The sequence below is a fragment of the Oryctolagus cuniculus genome, chromosome 6, assembly GCF_051225735.1.
Source record: "Oryctolagus cuniculus isolate XC-2025 breed Fujian yellow rabbit chromosome 6, ASM5122573v1, whole genome shotgun sequence".
NCBI classification, from domain to species: domain Eukaryota; kingdom Metazoa; phylum Chordata; class Mammalia; order Lagomorpha; family Leporidae; genus Oryctolagus; species Oryctolagus cuniculus.
The window spans coordinates 145780557-145798507 of NC_142872.1; the positions used below are offsets into that span (position 1 = coordinate 145780557).

The 17951-nt window shown below is 40.6% G+C and overlaps 1 protein-coding gene across 16 annotated transcripts in view; it reads right to left on the reverse strand.

Moving 5' to 3' along the window:
* The window catches only part of ENPP2 (ectonucleotide pyrophosphatase/phosphodiesterase 2), a 116355-nt gene that overhangs the window by 52606 nt on the left and 45798 nt on the right, over positions 1–17951 (reverse strand). For all 16 annotated transcript variants that reach the window (XM_070075433.2, XM_070075430.2, XM_070075432.2 and 13 more), the window contains exons 4-8: positions 13689–13814; positions 12252–12312; positions 9752–9849; positions 9457–9536; positions 7366–7485 (exon numbers count right to left, since the gene is read on the reverse strand). In XM_070075433.2, the coding sequence (XP_069931534.1) occupies positions 7366–7485; positions 9457–9536; positions 9752–9849; positions 12252–12312; positions 13689–13814 (485 nt within the window). The remainder of the gene's footprint in view (positions 1–7365; positions 7486–9456; positions 9537–9751; positions 9850–12251; positions 12313–13688; positions 13815–17951) is intronic.

Sequence of the window (17951 nt, forward strand, 5' to 3'; positions counted from 1 at the left end):
CCCCACCATAAATTTCACATTATTTGCAACCACTTCTTTTTTCACATCTGGAAGTCAGCATCATTATTTCCATAAATGTTATTCAATACATTCTCTGCAAAAGCTCTCAAAAGATCCACTATGATTCTAGTGACATTCTTTAAAAACTCTTATTTCACCTCAAAAGTTTCTCTCTCCAGTGCCTGTCTTATCTGATCATTGTTTGTACATTTCACTTATGTGGCAGAAGTCTGCTCATCAAAGGACCCTGGGGTGGACCATATGTTTCCTTGACTATTGAAAGTCTTACAGAGGAGAGCCCCAATTTGGCACCCAGATGTCAGAACCCTGGAACCCAGCTTTCCTTGTTTTACTTTAAACTAGATGAATGAGAAGGGAGGGGAGGGAAAAGACTAAGTTTTAATCCAGATTGTCCCTATACTGTTAACCTAGGCTTTTAGTAAATGGAGTTTCAGGGAAAAATATCTGGGATAAGTTAGGAGATCCAAGCATTTTACTAAGGATTTTTGAAGTATATACCAGAATTCAGAGCCCAGACTCTGCAGCCAGACAAGGTGGACTTTTTAACACCTTGCTTCTGTCACTTACCAGCCATGTGGTCTTCCAGCAAGTTACTTACCCTCTCTGTGCTCAGCTTTCTTTACAATGTAGATAATACTATCTACCACATAGGATTACCCTAAGCTTTAATGAGTTAACACATTTAAAGTTCTTAAACCAGTGTTTTAGCATTTGGTAAACACTAGATCAAGTTCAGTCTTTCTTATTATGCAACAATGGAAATAAATATAATCCAGTTATTCTAGGAACATTAAAAACAGCTTAGGATGGCAAGGATCCCATTGAACAGAACTGTGGGATCAGAGACCCCTCACTTTAGGGGAAGAATGGAGGTAAATAGGAGGGAGAACTGTGGTTTGCCTAAAGCCAAAGCAAAATGACCTTGCACTGGTAGCCAGCACTATGTTGTTTCACGGTCTTCAGCCTTCGACAGTATCCCAGGGCTCCAGGTAAAACCTCTATTTTTTGCAGAAATGCATACTTGAGACGTGTAGGGCATCCAGGAGCTTAGCTATGGTTTCTGAAGGACCTGGCATGCAAGGCCATGGAAAGTTCTGGAAGGATTCTAGACCCCAGGAAGCTTCCGAGGGCCCACAGCCTCTGAAATCACAGCTGGCACGTGCAAGAGCACAGAGTGCCTCCCAGAGCCATGGAGTCCTGCTATTCCTTATCCTGGGAGAGGGGAGCCCTCATTCCAGCACATGGCTCCTGGGTGGCCGGCTCTGCTGGTTCCCTGGGATGTTCAGAGAGAGCTGGCTCTCAGATTGCTCTGAGCACCCTGAACTCTGTGCCGGAACATCCTACAGACAAACTCTGGCTTGCCCAGGGCTTCGCAGACCTCTGTGTTCAAAATGCATCCTGGGCTTTCATTCATTCTAACTCTGGTGTCACCACCAGCAAGAAAATGAGCTCAAACTAAGTCCTGGAGCCCTTGTGGGTGCCACAAACCGTGCCCATCTCCAGAGAGGCCAGTTTCCCATACTAAGTGATCTATTTTCACACTAATTTTAACTCCACAGACACAAGCTTAGCATCTTCAGATCCAAACAACTTCCTAGAAAATCTAAGGCCTTGTTATTTCCAAAGGAACTGTACTGGGGGGTACACATTTCAGCATATATGAAATGCAACACCATTCTAGGGTTTTCTAGAGGAAAACACTTCTAAGCACAAGTCTGTCAAATGAGGACCCTACTGTTTCAAAAATCATATTGCAGAATGCATTCTGATATTGGCATCAACTGGCCGACAGAAGTCCCATGAGTGACTGTTAGCTCAGTAGTCTCAGGGAAGAAGCAGGACCAGAAGTCTTTGCCAGGTTAGAAGGAGCACAGAAAGTCAGGATGACAAAGCGACTATTAAAATCGGATGGCAAAAATCAGGAATAGTTGGGCTTGATACTTTTCTGTACTTTCCAAAATGCTTACAGTAACAATTGATATTTGTAATCAGGAAAAAAAAATTCAACCAAATTTAAAATTTCCTCAGAGATTAGTTTTTTTAAAAAGGGGGGAGGGGAAGGCACAGTTTAAAAAACGCTAAGCAAGAAGAGACTGGGTTTGGGCTTCCTGCCTTTAATCTCAGGCCTCCTTCTATTGCTCTACTTTCTCAGAGGCCTGGCTTCCAGCATCTGTGTCCCAGCTGCTACAATGTAGAAAGGGAACAAATGGGAATAATGTGGTGTTTTCTTGATGTGTTATCAGAACTAGAAAGATTTAGATGTGAATTCAACACTCGCTCAAATTGAGTAAAGGATCTAGCTATGAGAGAAGTTTTGAAAAAGAAAATAAGCAGGGGCAGGCATTTGACACTGATGTTTCAATGCCACTTGCAGCACGTGCAACCCATGTAAGTGTCTGAGTTTGAATCCCAGCTCTGCTCCAGCTTCCAGATTGCTACTAATGTGTACCCTAGATGGCAAGAGAGCAGGTAATGGATCCCTGCCACACATGTGGGAGAACTGGATTGAGTTCTGGCATTTAAGGAGTGAATCAGTAGTAGGAAAATCAATCCCTCTCCCTCTCCCTCTCCCTCTCCCTCTCCCTCTCCCTCTCCCTCTCCCTCTCCCTCTCCCTCTCCCTCTCCCTCTCCCTCTCCCTCTCCCTCTCCCTCTCCCTCTCCCTCTCCCTCTCCCTCCCCCTCCCCCTCCCCCTCCCCCTCCCTCTCCTTCCCCTCCCTTTCTGTCCTCTCTTCTCCCTCTCCCTTCTCCTCTCTTCTCCTCTCCCTCTCCTTCACCCTCCCCTTCTTCTTCTCTCTGCCTTTCAAGTAACAGGAAAACAAGTTTAAATAAAATCAGAAAATAAGCAAAAAAATTTTTTTAATTATAAACAACCTATATTTCTAGCATTTCTTTGAAGGGAAGTTATTCATTCAAATGTGTTAAACAATGCAGAGGTAGGATAAACAGAATTCTGCGACAGGTGACTTCAGCAGCAATCTATCCACTGCTGAGGATCTGATCAAACTAAGGAAATGAGAGTTGCAGACACAGCAAACAGACTATGGACCAGTGCGGCTACTGTCCAGGTACTTAGGGCCAGAAGGAAGAGAGTGATAAAGCTGTTGCCATGTGGCCATGGGGCTGCCCCAGCTTAGAAGAGCGGCCACTGTCCTTTGGGATTACTTAACCTAGAGGATGTGCAGGCAAAAACATACCTCAGAGTGAACAGCTCAATCCAAAACTCTGCAGTGGGCCACCTGAATGTTCCTGGCTCTAGATTAGGGTTTCAGAATAGAGAGAGAAACACAATGTGGTCCAATTTATAAAAGAAAAAAATGTAGGGGGATCACTTAGCTTAGCTAGGGCTGGAAGAGTTTGGGGAAGGCCTCCTGGGGGCAGACTGCAGAGGAAAATTGAAAAATAAGTAAGGTGTCAGGTAAGCAGAGCCCATCCTGAATACAGGAAGATACAGTACAAAGAGAAAGGCCACGTAGAAAAGAAACAGAAAAGAGAAAAGGTAAAAGCTTTCTGAAAAGAAGGTAAGGCTTCCCCTACCAGGATAACAACAATAGCTAAGCTATGACTTTCACTTTTCATCAAGCCTAGTGTCGCTCCCCCTCTTCATGGAGGAACGACACAGGACCCTGCGTTGTTCTTTTGTCTGCTCGGCCCTTCCCGGGTTTGCTGCTGGTTCTTCCCGGGTTGGCTACCGACCCTTCCACCTCCGTGGAAGGGCGGTTCCCCCTGCCACTTTCCCCACTTCCGCGGGGGAGCGGCACACCGCCGGCCTGCTCTCTCGGGGGCTGCACAGGTGTTCCTCAGGTGTTCCTGGTGCATGTTGTCTCTCTCCTCCTTTATAGTCCTCTTCCACCAATCCCAACTCGGCTACCCACACACCGAGTACGCTGCTCTCCTCCAATCAGGAGCAGGTCCTACAGTTTATTGGTTGAACTGGAGGCAGCTGTGTAGAAGCTGTTTCCTCCTCTCCCAGCGCCATATTGTGGGAGAGCAGATGCATAGAATAAGTCTTAATTCCAGTAACTTAGTCTAGTCCGAGTTGCTCCCCACACCTAGCCCTTTGGAAATTCACCCTATTTAATGTCGTTCTTTCTCCTCGTCCTCGCGCACGCCATCTTTCTTGCATTTTTACACTGTAAGTAATTCACTGAGATGATCTCTGTACCAACCCAGTACACCACCAGTAAGGAGTGGTACCACAATACATGGCACTGACAGAAAACTGTGCTGGGTCAAGCACCTGGAGAAGTGATAAGAAAACACCTGCTCCTCTTTGAAATGCCTTAGCCCAGAAACCTGATATCAGCAAACTTGAGGCACAGTGGAGCGCTGGATGCTGGACTTAACTTCTCAAGCCTCCACACTTAGTCCCTTAGATAACCCATGTACTCTACATAGCACCAGGAACTACCTCGCTGACGTATCTTTGCATGAAAAATTACAGGACTGCAGCAGAGAGAATTTTCAAAGACACAAACACTCCGAAGGATATCTATTAACATGAGTGTGTGATATATAGGATCAGGCAGCAGATGACAACTTCTAATAGTGCATTCTGTAGATGAACAAACTGAATGCAGAATAGACTAGCCACTAAAGTGGCTTTATCAGAATTTTGGAAGCGGGGAGTTAAATTACAGAAATTGCTCTTGGAATCCTAATGAGATTCAACTTTTTACATGGATACTGTAAAACACCTCCATCCCAGCTGCTAGATTTTAAGCTAGGCAAGAAGTGGCTTTTATTCACCATTTAACCTGGCACCTATATTATTTTGTAAAAATCTATTGCATGATTTAATCATCCAATAAAAATAAATTGTGTTTTATTTAATTACCAGCCTAACTTTTTAATAAATATTTTTTCAACTCCAGTTTTTCCAGTGATGACTTTAGGAAATGTACAAGCCTCTAAGAGAATTGCACAAATGCTTGAGGAATGTTTGTTATTCCTTTTCTTACAGCACTTACGGTTTCATATACTCTTAGATCACCATTGCTTATAGCTGCTGTCCATAATTATCAAATTTCAATAAACCATTTTTTGTATTCATGGCTATGGTGCTTCTTAGAATTCCTATGATGGCATCCTGTTTAAGATGACAGAAGGAAACACAAATCCATTTCACCACAAATCCTGGTTCACCTGAGAAGAGTCCTAAACTTGGTCAGAGATGTCAGCTTTGAGAGTTAGGGAGGAAACGCAAACAGTTAACACAGGGACCTCCCTTCATGGGCAAGTTCACAGCATTCCCTCAGCTCGGTTTCACAGAAGTTAATGAATATGTGGGCTCGTCTTCTGAGTCATGCGAACCCAGAGGAAAACTAATGTCAACACTTGGTGTAAGGTGATCTGGTTTGATAAAATTACTATTTATCTCTACATCCTCTGTCATTCTGCAGGCAAGTTTGCCTCCATGATAAAATTAATAGAAAAGACCAACTAGCAACAGCCTGGCTGAGCTCTCATTTCAACCATTTTATATACTCATAAAATATTCCCCTGTCATAAACCTTGTTTGTGAAATCCACCCCGTCAACACATTGCACTACGAGCACACCCTAGGTCATCATGGACTTTTGGGAGTGCAGCCTGAGTAAAGACAGCAGAATTAGAACATCTATTATTCAAGGACATTTCTGCAGACATTCAAGAAGTCTTCCAATGTTTATTTTTTTAAAAAATGAAAAGTCCATATTTATCCTTGCATACTGATTCACTTGTTATACGATACAAATGTTCTGATCACAAATGACATTTTCTTAAAGAGCAATACCTTAAGAAAAAATTCCTACTTAGAGTCCCTATTTCGCCCGTAGATTGCAGTAACCATTTCCAGGTATAAGTTTATACAGGCATGGTGGATACATGGGATTTGTGCCGATACTGGCCACCTCTCACACATGGCATAAAGACCTTGCAGTCCTCTTCATAATCAGTTTCAGTCCTAATCAGAGTTGGCATGAAATGCACCCATTTTCCATCCTTTTTGACTGTGTGCACTGGGTGTTTCCTATGGTGATTCAGATCTTTCTGACCAGGAGCTTGTGCATTTCAGCCCAGCTCTGCACATTCAACAACTAAGCCTTTATGTTGCTGCCTTGCTCCTGTCTGACCAAAGCAAATTATCTACATGCACAGTCACAGGGAAACATAAGTAAAAAGCCACCTCCATCCCTTTTTATTGTCTGTCCATCCTTTGATCTGAAATGAATAGGGTGACAGAATTAATTTGCTGTCTCAGTATCAAGGTGTGATTTTACTTATCATTATGTTTAAAATATATAATTTAAATTTAAAATTTTTAATGGGTAAGTTTTTAAATGCATTAAAGAACTTATGAATTGACATTTTGAGATTTGATTATTTTTATAGCCCTAGTATATACTATTGAGGAACAGTGGGTTTTCTGCCTATTATTTGTTGAATTCTTTATTTAGTGGGGGGTTAAGTGTGTGATTATAAAATAAACTGAAAGTATGTCATTGTAAAAATTAAAAGAAAAAATAATAAAGGAAGGATAAGAGAGGGTGGGGGATTGGGTGGGAGGGACAATGGGGTAGGAAGTATCATTATGCTATTAATCTGTATATATCCAATATATGAAATTTGTTCCCCCTTTATAAATTTAAAATTTTTTGAATTTATGAATTGACTGTGGGTTTCACTGAAAATTTTTTCAGTAAGTTTTCCTGTTGCTGTACTTTACAGCATTGGGGCAAAAATATTGGGGAAGTCATAGTCATTCATTTCTCTTTTTCACTGTACCCCAAGTCTAGTAAATCAGTAGTGTCTATTTCTTCTTCAAAATGGTTCTGAAATTTACCCCTTGTCCCCATTTCCACCACAATCATTCTAGTGAAGACATTTAACAACTCACACTTTTACAATCATAACCTCACACACACAGATATACATGCACCAGAACACATATACACATATATTATACATGCACATGTGTGTCTACACGCATATGTACTTATGCAAATATGTGATGCATACACATATAAGCAGGTATGTATATACACTGCAGAGGATACTTCAAAATGTTCATGGAAAAAATGGAATTAAAGGACAAGTTTATTTTGGAGCAAAAGATTTTTTGAAAACCATGTATAGTTTTTACATTTTTCACAAAACTTTTGAAGACTCCCTGGTATACATATTTGCTGTGCACAAACACATTTTATGTATGTGTGTGTGTATATATATATACACACATGTAAATAATATCAAAAGAATGAAACACTGCTAAATTGGAGGAAATTGTCTGTCTCTTTTTCTCAGGTGGTGCATTTTGGCATAAATTGTTTTAAGGCACATACACACAAAAATGCAAAACTTACCGGTTGACCTCCCCACCATCTATGGTTAAATTTCTCTCGCCCTCGAAGATGGAAAGTGGCATCAAACACAGGATCGTACATTGAATTGCCTACAATTCCATGTGATTCTGGATACAGTCCCTACGTGCAAATGCAAAGTCACATTTTAAATGATAATGCAATATGTACCAATGCCATCTCACTGTTCCAGGTGATCAGTTTCAGTTCACAGTTGGTCATGGTGAAGGGACTGGGAGTCAAAGGGAGCACATAGACAAGTCTAGTACCTGCTAACGCTAACTGATGGAGTAAATAAAGGGGAGAGTGATCCAACATGGGAAGTGAGATACTCAGCAGACTCATAGAATGGCAGATGTCCTAAATAGCACTCTGGCCTCAGAATCAGCCCTAAAGGCATTCGGAGCTGGCTGAAAAGCTCATGAGAGTATTTCAGGCATGGAAAGCCAAGACACTCTGGCAAAAGATCTCTGCGAGTGAGATCCCAGTGGAAAGAACAGGTCATCAAAGAAGGAGGTACCTTTCTCTGAAGGGAGGAGAGAACCTCCACTTTGACTATGACCTTGTCTAAACAAGATAAGAATCGGAGAACTCAGAGGGCTTCCATAGCCTTGGAAACTCATGACTGGAGCATAGGGAGATTACTGATGCCATAGACAGGAGTGTCAATTGGTAAAGTCAACAACAGGAGTCACTGTGCACTTACTCCTCATGTAGGATCTCTGTCCTTAATGTGCTGTACATTGAGATTTAATGCTATAACGAGTACTCAAACAATATATTTCACTTTGTGTTTCTATGGGGGTGCAAACTGTTGAAATCCTTACTTAATGCATACTAAACTGATCCTCTGTAAAAAAAAAAAAAAAAAAAAAAAGAAATTATCAATTCCCAACTTGACTCTCACTGGGATTAAACATGACAATAGGTCTGATCTGATTTCATCATCATTTAAAAAAATCATCTATTATTTTTCACTTTATGTTTCTGTGTGGGAGCAAACTGTTGAAATCCATACTTAATGTATACCAAGCTGATCTTCTGTATATTAAGATAATCGAAAATGAATCTTGATGTGAATGGAAGGGGAGAGGGAGTGGGAAAGGGGAGGGTTGTGGGTGGGAGGGACGGTATGGGGGGGAAGCCATTGTAATCCATAAGTCGTACTTTGGAAATTTATATGCATTAAATAAAAGTTTAAAAAAAAAATTAAAAAGGTCAAAAAAAAAATAAATGATAATGCAATAGTCTAAATATGTTGGTTCTATTATAAATTATATTACTTGAAGTGTTACAGCAATATTTAATTTCCAAAATGTGTGTATGTATATGGGTGTATATATATATATAATATGCATGTGTATATATGGGTATATGCATATATATTTACATATGTGTGTATATACACAGATATATAGATAAATAGATACTTTATTGTGCATCTCTCTGGCCAAACATGAAAAGTAACTATGGAACTAATTATAAGCCTTATAATAATTTTAACATTATTATAAGAAACTTTATATTTGAATTTTCTGACTATTGTAATCTATTAAAAAGACAATAATCGTATTATAATAAACTAACCTTTAATTTGAAATGTACACATGTACATCCACAGAAACTTCTATCCTCACAAATACTTTTCCTTCTTTGTAAGTTCTATTTCTCCCCAAAAAAATAATAAAAACAATAATGGAATAATAAATAAAAGCAGAAAGTGAGGTAGAATTTGGACTACCCAAAAATTAAAACATAGCAGCCCTGAAGTCAACGTTTTTACATGTAAATTCAGAAATTAAGAAATAGTCCTTTCAATATCTGAAAGAAGTCTAATGTAGCAAGCATACAGAGCTGCACCTGAAAAGCAGTTTCAGCTTTATTTTCTTTTTTTAAGGTTTCAATTTTAAATTTGCATTGAAGTTCCATCACCCCGCAAATTACAAAAGGCAATTGCTGTGAACTAATGCAGGTAGGATGGAAAGCAGAAGATTTGCTTTGAAAACTAAGAAACATGCTTTCAAAGGCTTTCCTTGAAGTCATTCCAGGATGATATCAGCTGCTTGAATATGAATCATTTGCAAAAGTACTTACAGTGGCCAAAGTGTACAAGTTAGGGAAGGTTTTTGTCGGGTACACAGGCCTCATGTATGGAGAGTGCGTGCCACAGGATCCTGGAAATAGAATTTCAAATATTAGAACAAGAGAAGGAACAGGAATTTTCATGCAACAAAATCTGTTTTATAAATGGCCAAAGGCACATGTGGCCTTCACTTTTGTTATTTCATATAATAAACGACACATAAAACAATGTGTCCATATACCTTGGTGCCCATAGCAGAGCAGTTACTGTGGAGATCCTGGATTCCAGAGGAGGAAAACTACTTACTTAGTTTCTCAATGTTTGGCATGACCTTGCTGCCTTTCTTCATGTAGGATGCACGGAAACCGTCCACAGAGAAGATGATTAGCGGAGGGCGAACAAACCTTAAACAGGAACACATTAAGCCTTAGAAAGAACTGCATGGAATTTCCATCACATCTAGTCCTTGTCGATAATTGGGACAAATCATTTCTGAGAAGAAATTCCAAGGGAGGACGCCTACACAAGTCCGGGCTTCCAGTCATGTAACACTTGAAAGGAGGGAAGGCCAGAGTGAAAAGGCCAATGCCACAAAATGGCCCAGAGAAGGAGCTTCACTCCAGATTGGCCCTGGCGTGCCCTCTCCTCTGCTGCAAGCGAGGCGAGGTTCTATACACTGTTTGGAGGGGAAGGAGGGGGGAAGCTTATGTTTGCCTAGAATATGTGTTCTCGCCTTTGCTACCTGGAAAACACCTATTCCTTCTTTAAACTCCAGCTGCAAGTTTCCCTTCTGTAATGTCAGCTGCTCACGCTTCTGAACGCCTTTCAGACGTAAACGCATGTCTCCTTCTCATTCATACATCCGTCACTTCACTTTACAGTGATCATTCCATGCACTTCTCTTCCTCATCGTTTCAAAACACCGTTGGTAAACCATATAAAGCTTCAGTGCATACTGATCAAATATATCGAGAGAATCATAAAATTCATGGAACTAGTGCTTCCTCCAGAAGACCTAAGCACTTCTAGAAAATTCCTTTGGGGTAGACATTCGCTGGAGAGGTTAAATCGCACTTGGGATACCCGCATCCCATATCTTCAAGTCCTAGCTGCTCTTCTTCCTATCCAATTTCCTGCTAAAATACACACTGGGAGCCAGCAGGTGATGGCTCGAGCACTTGTGCTTCTCCTCTCTATGTGGGAGACCTGGCCCAGTTCTGGCTGCAGCAGGCATTTGGGGAATGTCAGCAGGTGAAGGATTCTCATTCTCTCTCTCTCTCTCTCTCTCTCTCTCTCTCTCTCTCTTTTCCTGTCTTTAAAATAAAATGTTTTAAAAATCCTTTAATTATATAATAATTTCAAAGTTAATTTAAATCATAGAAGATTTTTTAAAGTATATCAGTAAAGGAGTAGACTACCCATTTACCCAGGGAAAGATCTGATCAGATTGTCCTTTATTATAGTCTTTTGTTAAAAGATTTATTTTATTTATTTGAAAGGCAGAGTTACAGAGAGAAAGAAGGATAGACACACAGAGAGAGGTCTTCTATCCGCTGGTTCACTCCCCAAATGGCCACAAGAGCCAGCACTGGGCCAGGCTGAAGCCAGGAGCCAGGAGCTGCCTCTGGGTCTCCCTCACGGGTGCAGGGGCCCAAGGACTTGGACCGTCTTCTGCTGCTTTTCCAGGTGCACTAGCAGGGAGCTGGATTGGAAATAGAGCAGCTGGGACTCATAAGAGATGCTGGTGCTACAGGTGGAAGCTTAACCCACTATGCCACAGCACCAGCCCCTCCTTTATTATATTCTAAAGATATAAATGTCCAATCAGACTTGAGAATATTAAGATATTATAAAATTATTCCTAATAATTTGAAGCTAATAGAGCAAGTATATAATTAGGCTTTTTTAAGCCTCATTGTAAATAAGACATATTTTAAATGAGTCACATATAAAGCACTCAGAATAATACCACATAAGGGCTTCCTGTTTGAATTACTGTTACCATTTAACAGAGTTTCTTTCATATAGACTACTTTTTCAGCAAAAATAACTGAACACATTTTAAATAGCCAGAACCTATTGCCATGCCATTCTGCAAACCAAAAGAAGTTCAAGTGACCCACAAAGGTTAAAAAGGAGCAAAAACTAAAGATAATATCTAAGCACATTTTGTGTTTTAACCTGTGGTACATAAAACAAAAATACATTTAAGTTTTGTTCAAAACATGTTTCCTGCTAAGCATTTTAAGGGTTGATGAATTTTCAGCAGTTTCCTGGAAGGCATGATAAGTGCCTTGACGCTGGTCACAGTGGAACTGGGGGTGTCACCCAAGCTGACTGTCCTCCAGCAAGGCAGTACTTCAGTGGCTCCTCAAGTTTCTGCAGCATCTGGTAGGAGTTACCCTCTTGGATGATATGTTTTAGAAGTTCTTTAGTCCCCCACTTCCACCCCTCCCTACCAAAACAGAAGAAAGGCGAAAGCAGAACTTCAGGGAAAACCACCAAAAACAAGTCACCGCCAGAAATGTTTCCTTCTTCAGTGACATTAAGATGCATTTTGTAACATTTCCAGCCCTTGTGGAACATAGGTAATATTCAGAATCCAACATATATAGAAGTGATAGCAGGAAATTGGAAAAATAAGACTATCACTACTCTAAAATGTACTTTCTAGCTTTTAACAGGGAATTACTTCTAAGGACTCATGAAGTTTGCCTACAGAAGAGGATTGCAATTTTACATTGCTTCTAGTCTTTTACCCATCCATATTCTGTACAATATCATAAGATTCATAAAATACACTTACCCTGCAGGGCATTCTGGCACCTTTATTTCCTCACAGTCATCATCTACCCAGTGAGATTCTCCTTTGAAGAAAAATGGGTAAGTTTATTGTTGAGTCTAATTAGCAATGGTATCCAGAGCCTCAGAGCAATGCAACTTCAGGACTTGTGTCCTACTGATATGAGTGATTGTTTATGGGACATTATCTAAAAAGAAATTCTAGAATAAAGTCTGGCGCCTGGTTTGGTTTGTAAAGTATACCCATACATGGTGAGGAAGCTAAGCTCTAGTAACCTCAAGTGGTATTTATTTGAGCTTTCTAAGTCTAAATGGTTTGTAGATTGAAAAAAAAAAAAAAAAAAAACAGTGGCGTCAGTGAACAAACTTTCATGTTTGTATCCCTCCAGAAATAAACTCTTTGGTTATTAGATGGAAAATTCTTTTCTCTGCCACTGAAGATCTCCAAACCATGGAAAGCAAGACACAACCTCCCTTTAGAGCTTAGAATATACAGCAATGATAGCTGGAAGGTTGCAGTAGAGAGTATTTGCCAATGAATCTGTGTACAGCCCTTGAATTATATCTTCCATAAACTTTTTAAAGCAGCCTCATATGACTTTGGGGTCTAAAGGAGCGACTGCTGTCCTGGATCCCCCTGGTTGGCAACCACTCCAACCCCCAGGTCCCTGCCAGTGCCTAAGCAAACAGTCCACACCCACTGGGTACAAAAGTCGTGTCCTCGTGGCTCAAGGGTAGCCACCCAGGGCAGGCATTTGTTGCAGTGGTTAAGTCTCTGCTTGGGACACCCAAATCCTATGTGAGGGTGCCTGAATTTGAGTCCAGTTTCCTGCTAATGCACACCTAGAAGGCAGCAGGTGATAGTTCAAGTACTTGTGTCCCTGTTACCCACTTAAGAGACTCAGATTGGTTTCCTGGCTCTTGGCTTCAGTTGGGCCTAGACCTGGCTGTGGTAGGCATTTGGGGAAGAATCTGGCAGATGGAAGCCATCAAAGCATAAAAAAAAAAAGAGAGAGAGAGCAATATTTGGATTTAGCTTTTAGGGCCAGCAGTGGAGTGGGCCAAGGGGAGCATTCGGCTCTGGTGGCCTTACTTGTCCCACCCTCTCTTTCCTAACCTGCTTCGTTTGCTGCAAAGCTTTCTCTCAATGAAGTCCAAAAACCAAATTCCTGTCTTGGGCTCTGCTTCTAGGAATCCTGACTGAAAACCAAAACGGGAAGTTTAGAAATCTCTTCATTATTACAGTTTTATTTCCTTGTTATTTCAGATCAATGAAATGCAGAGTAGCAAAACTAGGAAAGCAGCATGAGAAATTAACAAAGTCAACTCTTCTTCCTTCCAAACCCATATCCAGGGAGCTGCATCACAACATCTAGGGTCCCTTGGAGCACGTCCAATTCTTGTTCTTTGAAATCTCAAGTCAATCCAAAGAAGCGTGTACCTTTGCAAACCACTTGGTAATTGGTACAGCAGTCTCCCCGTGCCAGGCAGTCCTCGGAGCAGTGGCAGGCATTTTCTTCATTCCTTACTTCTCCACATCTGTCCTTAGTACACTCCCAGCCACGAGCTGAAATCACCACAATAAAATACTTTCACTGTTGCACACAAGCCAAATGAAAGAGGCCACAACTGCTTACGGGGATTTCCAACAAAAAGAGCTCAAACCCCACGTGATTTAATCTGCTTATGAAATCCGAGCTGGCCGGAGGCCTACACGATATTCGGAAAATTTACAGACGGGATAGATTTCTAATTTTTCAAATTAAAGAATGAAGTCAAAATGTAATTGGATTCTTCAGGAAAATGGAGTCCTACAAGGCTTGCAAAGTATCCCTACTCTTCACAGATTGTTCTAACAGACTCCATAAAATGTACAGTGAGCAAGGTTTACGACAGAGCTATCAGTAACTCGACCCTTTCATTTTCAGAAGTTGCTTTACTTAACTTTAATTAGCTTCATTGAAGTATAAGTGATAATGCAACTAAGTGGTCTCTACCTGCTGTGACGCACCTGGAGGTGACAGTCCTAAACAGATGAAGAGTGTAAAGGGGCCTTCAAAGATTCATGGTTCCAATCACTGGCCAAAATGTGGCCCCACAGTGACAGATCCTAGTGCCTACTTTCAAGGAGGCAGGTGGATTGCTTATAGATTTCTGTCTCATTGTGCTTGAGTTGCACTTGATTGTGAGTTCAAGGCTCAAGTCTTCCAAGAAGATACATTCTGGAAAATAATCTTTTCATTTTAAAGATTGTGCTGTATTTTGTTTTGTTTTGTTTTACTTTTTATACGCTAGACTAAAAACACCAAGGCAGAAAAAATTACACATCTCCCATTTCACCACTGTTCCCCATATCAGACTACAAGGCTGTGAAATGAATATTTATTAAATCTAGCTGGAAATGACCATGGAAATAAACTGTGACTCTTGGCATTCAGTGCTAACTTTCATGGTTAATTCATGTATTCATTAAATCGTTATCCTATGTTGTCCGTGTTGTTAAATGCTGGGGATGAACTGAGGAACAAATGAGATAAGCTCCCTACTTTCATGGAACTTACAACCCAGTTAGAAAAGACTGACTGTAAGCAAGTAACCAAGATAATTCAGCTACTGCCAAGTGTTGAGAAGAAAACAGCAGAAGGCAATGTCAGAGAGCAATAGGGTGAGATGAGGAGTCTATAGAAGGCAGAATAGCAAGAAAGAATGCTCTGAGCTAAAAAACACATGGACGCTTCAGGTCTGCATCTTTTAAGATATGGCCTAAGTGGAAAGCCACACTTTTAGGAAGCAGTGTAGCTCCGTAGTATTCTTCTACCAAGCGGGACTATGGTTAGGTGCATACATGGATAAAGAAATATTACTTCTCACGCAAAAGTACTGTTGTTACCCATTTTGGCAGATCATTAGCTAGAAAACCATACAATACTGTTTAACTCTCATTCTTTTGGAGAAATCTTTGCGTCTTGATCCTATTCTCTGAATTTTCAATGTTCTCTGTTTCCATTTCCACCTCTTCCCAAGAAGAGCAAGTGCTCAAATCTTTTATTCAGGACCTGGTATTCCCCAAAAACAGCTGGCAGTTCTCTAAGGTTTCTAATAGAGATTCTGCGTTATTTTCCCCTCCAATGCAGGGATAATGCTCTCCAACAATAGGCTCTCCTAATTACACATTAACATCCTTTACTTGTAAAAGAGAATCATTAGTGACTACTTACATTAGTTGAAGAACTATTAACTTTGTGCAAGAATGGAATAAAAAAGAAATTCAAGATTCAAAGCAAACTCCAAACAAATTATGAGTCAGTCAGTTGAGAAATTTTCAAAGCAAATTGAATAAAAACAAAAAAATGTTAACCTTATTGGAAAATATCATAACTGACCATATTAGAAAAAGAGATTTTTTTTATTTTTTATAGAAAGGGAACACATTTCATGTATTTCATATACAAAGTCTTAAGACCATAATACTCCCAATCTCTTTCCTCCTTCCTTTCTTACTTTTCTTCTAATTTTGTGATGACAAACTTTTGGATTTACTTTATAATCACAAGCTTAATCCTCCACTAAAGAAAGAACTCAACAAGCAGTAAATAGAAAGACCTCTGCCTTCAGGGATATAGACAAAAGCTATAAACAATAATCAAATCTCAACATGTCAGTTTCACTGGTATATATTACATTTATTGTTCTCTGTATATCAGTTAGCACAGATTAGAGAAAACAGCTGACATTTGTCTTTTGGGGACTGGTTTATTTAATATCCAATGCTGAAAGCAGAGTAGTGAAAGGCGCTTGTGCTTTTGGTAGAAATATAAGCTTTTGCAAGTATAATTTTGTAATATATATTTAAATTTTTAATACACATATTTTGACCCTGAAATTCAATTCCAAGGAATTTTTCATAAGAAAGTATATAAAAGTATGAATATGCATGAGAAGTATTCATTGATATAGCATATTATTCATATAGCAAATCTGGGGGAAATACAAGCGTTCGTTAATTCCTAAATGAATTAGGTTGCAGCTGTTCAAAGGCAACCTAGGTAGACATTCAAAGGGATGTTAAGGTTTATAGACCCAGATACTCTCTAACATGTTTGTACACACACATACACACACATTCACACTTGCAAAAGACACACACACAAATACATTCACAAAGAGATCAGAGTTTATACTGAAACACTGTACTTGTATCTATAGAGTGCTTTTGAAAATATTGTGAGACCTCAGAGACTTTCGGTTCTTCCTTCAACATTTCATTATTTGATGTTTGACTTTTACATTCAGCCTTTCTTGTCTTTGTACACAGAAAAAGAAGCACTTTATAAAACATTATTATATTCCATCTGTATTAAACCTGGGAAGAAAGGCAGGAGCTGCATGCAGAGAGCTATGTTAGAGTCATGGGATCTCCGAATCTTCCTACAAAACTCTGAGACCAGGAATCCGGAAAGTTGAGATGACATGTCAGGGAAAAGACACTCAAGGCAGGCCGCCGCCACGGCTCCCTAGGCTAATCCTCCACCTGCAGCGCTGGCACCCTGGGTTCTAGTCCCGGTTGGAGCACCAGATTCTGTTCCAGTTGCTCCTCTTTCAGTCCAGTTCTCTGCTGTGGCCTGGGAAGGCAGTGGAGGATGGCCCAAGTGCTTGGGCCCTGCACCCACATGGGAGACCAGGAGGAGGCACCTGGCTCCTGGCTTCAGATCGGCGCAATGCACCAGCCACAGCGCACCAGCCGCAGAGGCCATTGTGGGGTGAACCAATAGAAAAGGAAGACCTTTCTCTCTGTCTCTCTCTCACTGTTTAACTCTGCCTATCAAAAAAAAAAAAAAAAAAAAAAAAAAAGACACTCAAGGCAGAGAGGAATCATAAAACGTTAGTAAATTACTCAGTGCCAAGCAGACACAGATTGCTGGTTTGAAATAGTGAATCAGAGCCAAAGAACTCCACCAAAACATCTGTTCTGTCTATATATTCAGTTTACAGTGGCCTCAGCACCAAGTTTGCAGGCCCACAACTAAGGAACCTGGGAGAAGTTCCAAAGGAAAGCAACAAAAAAGTGGCTAAGTGTTTGGAAAATATTTTATGCAAAAAAAAAAAAATAGCCTAAGGAAGCTCTTATTATTTTGGGGAAGGGTAGGGGGAATAAGTAAATCAGAATTAGTAATGAAGTTGATGTCAGTTTTCATATAAAATCAAACACTATGGCTTAAGAAGCAAAAGAGAATAATGTCTCCATTTCCAATGATACCATTAGAAAGATCAGACTAGGGAGCTCTGGCCAGTGCTCCACAGTGGGACAAGTATTCAGGTGACACCCAAGTTGGGCATGGTAGATCTCCTCTTGTTAACAGAGGAGTATGGTCCCCTCTGTAGGTGTGGTCACACCCTCACCTCCTCTCTTCCAAGGTGATCAATGCCCGGGTGTTAGCCTTCAGTGGGTGTAATACTCACCTGCACTGCCATATGAACTGTATCTGTGCAGTCCTCACTCTGAGCACGGATGCTGCTGCAAACCCCCACCCCGACCCCGGCAGTCAGGGAGCTCTGAGCATGTGCAGCCCCACACAGTGACTGCCCAAAGACCCAGCTACACCCTGTGCCCTCTCACACAGTCACAGAACTCCCACAGCTTCTGAAAAAATCATCTACACATCAAAGTCCAAAATCAAGTAAGAAGTTGTCAAGGAAGCTAGGG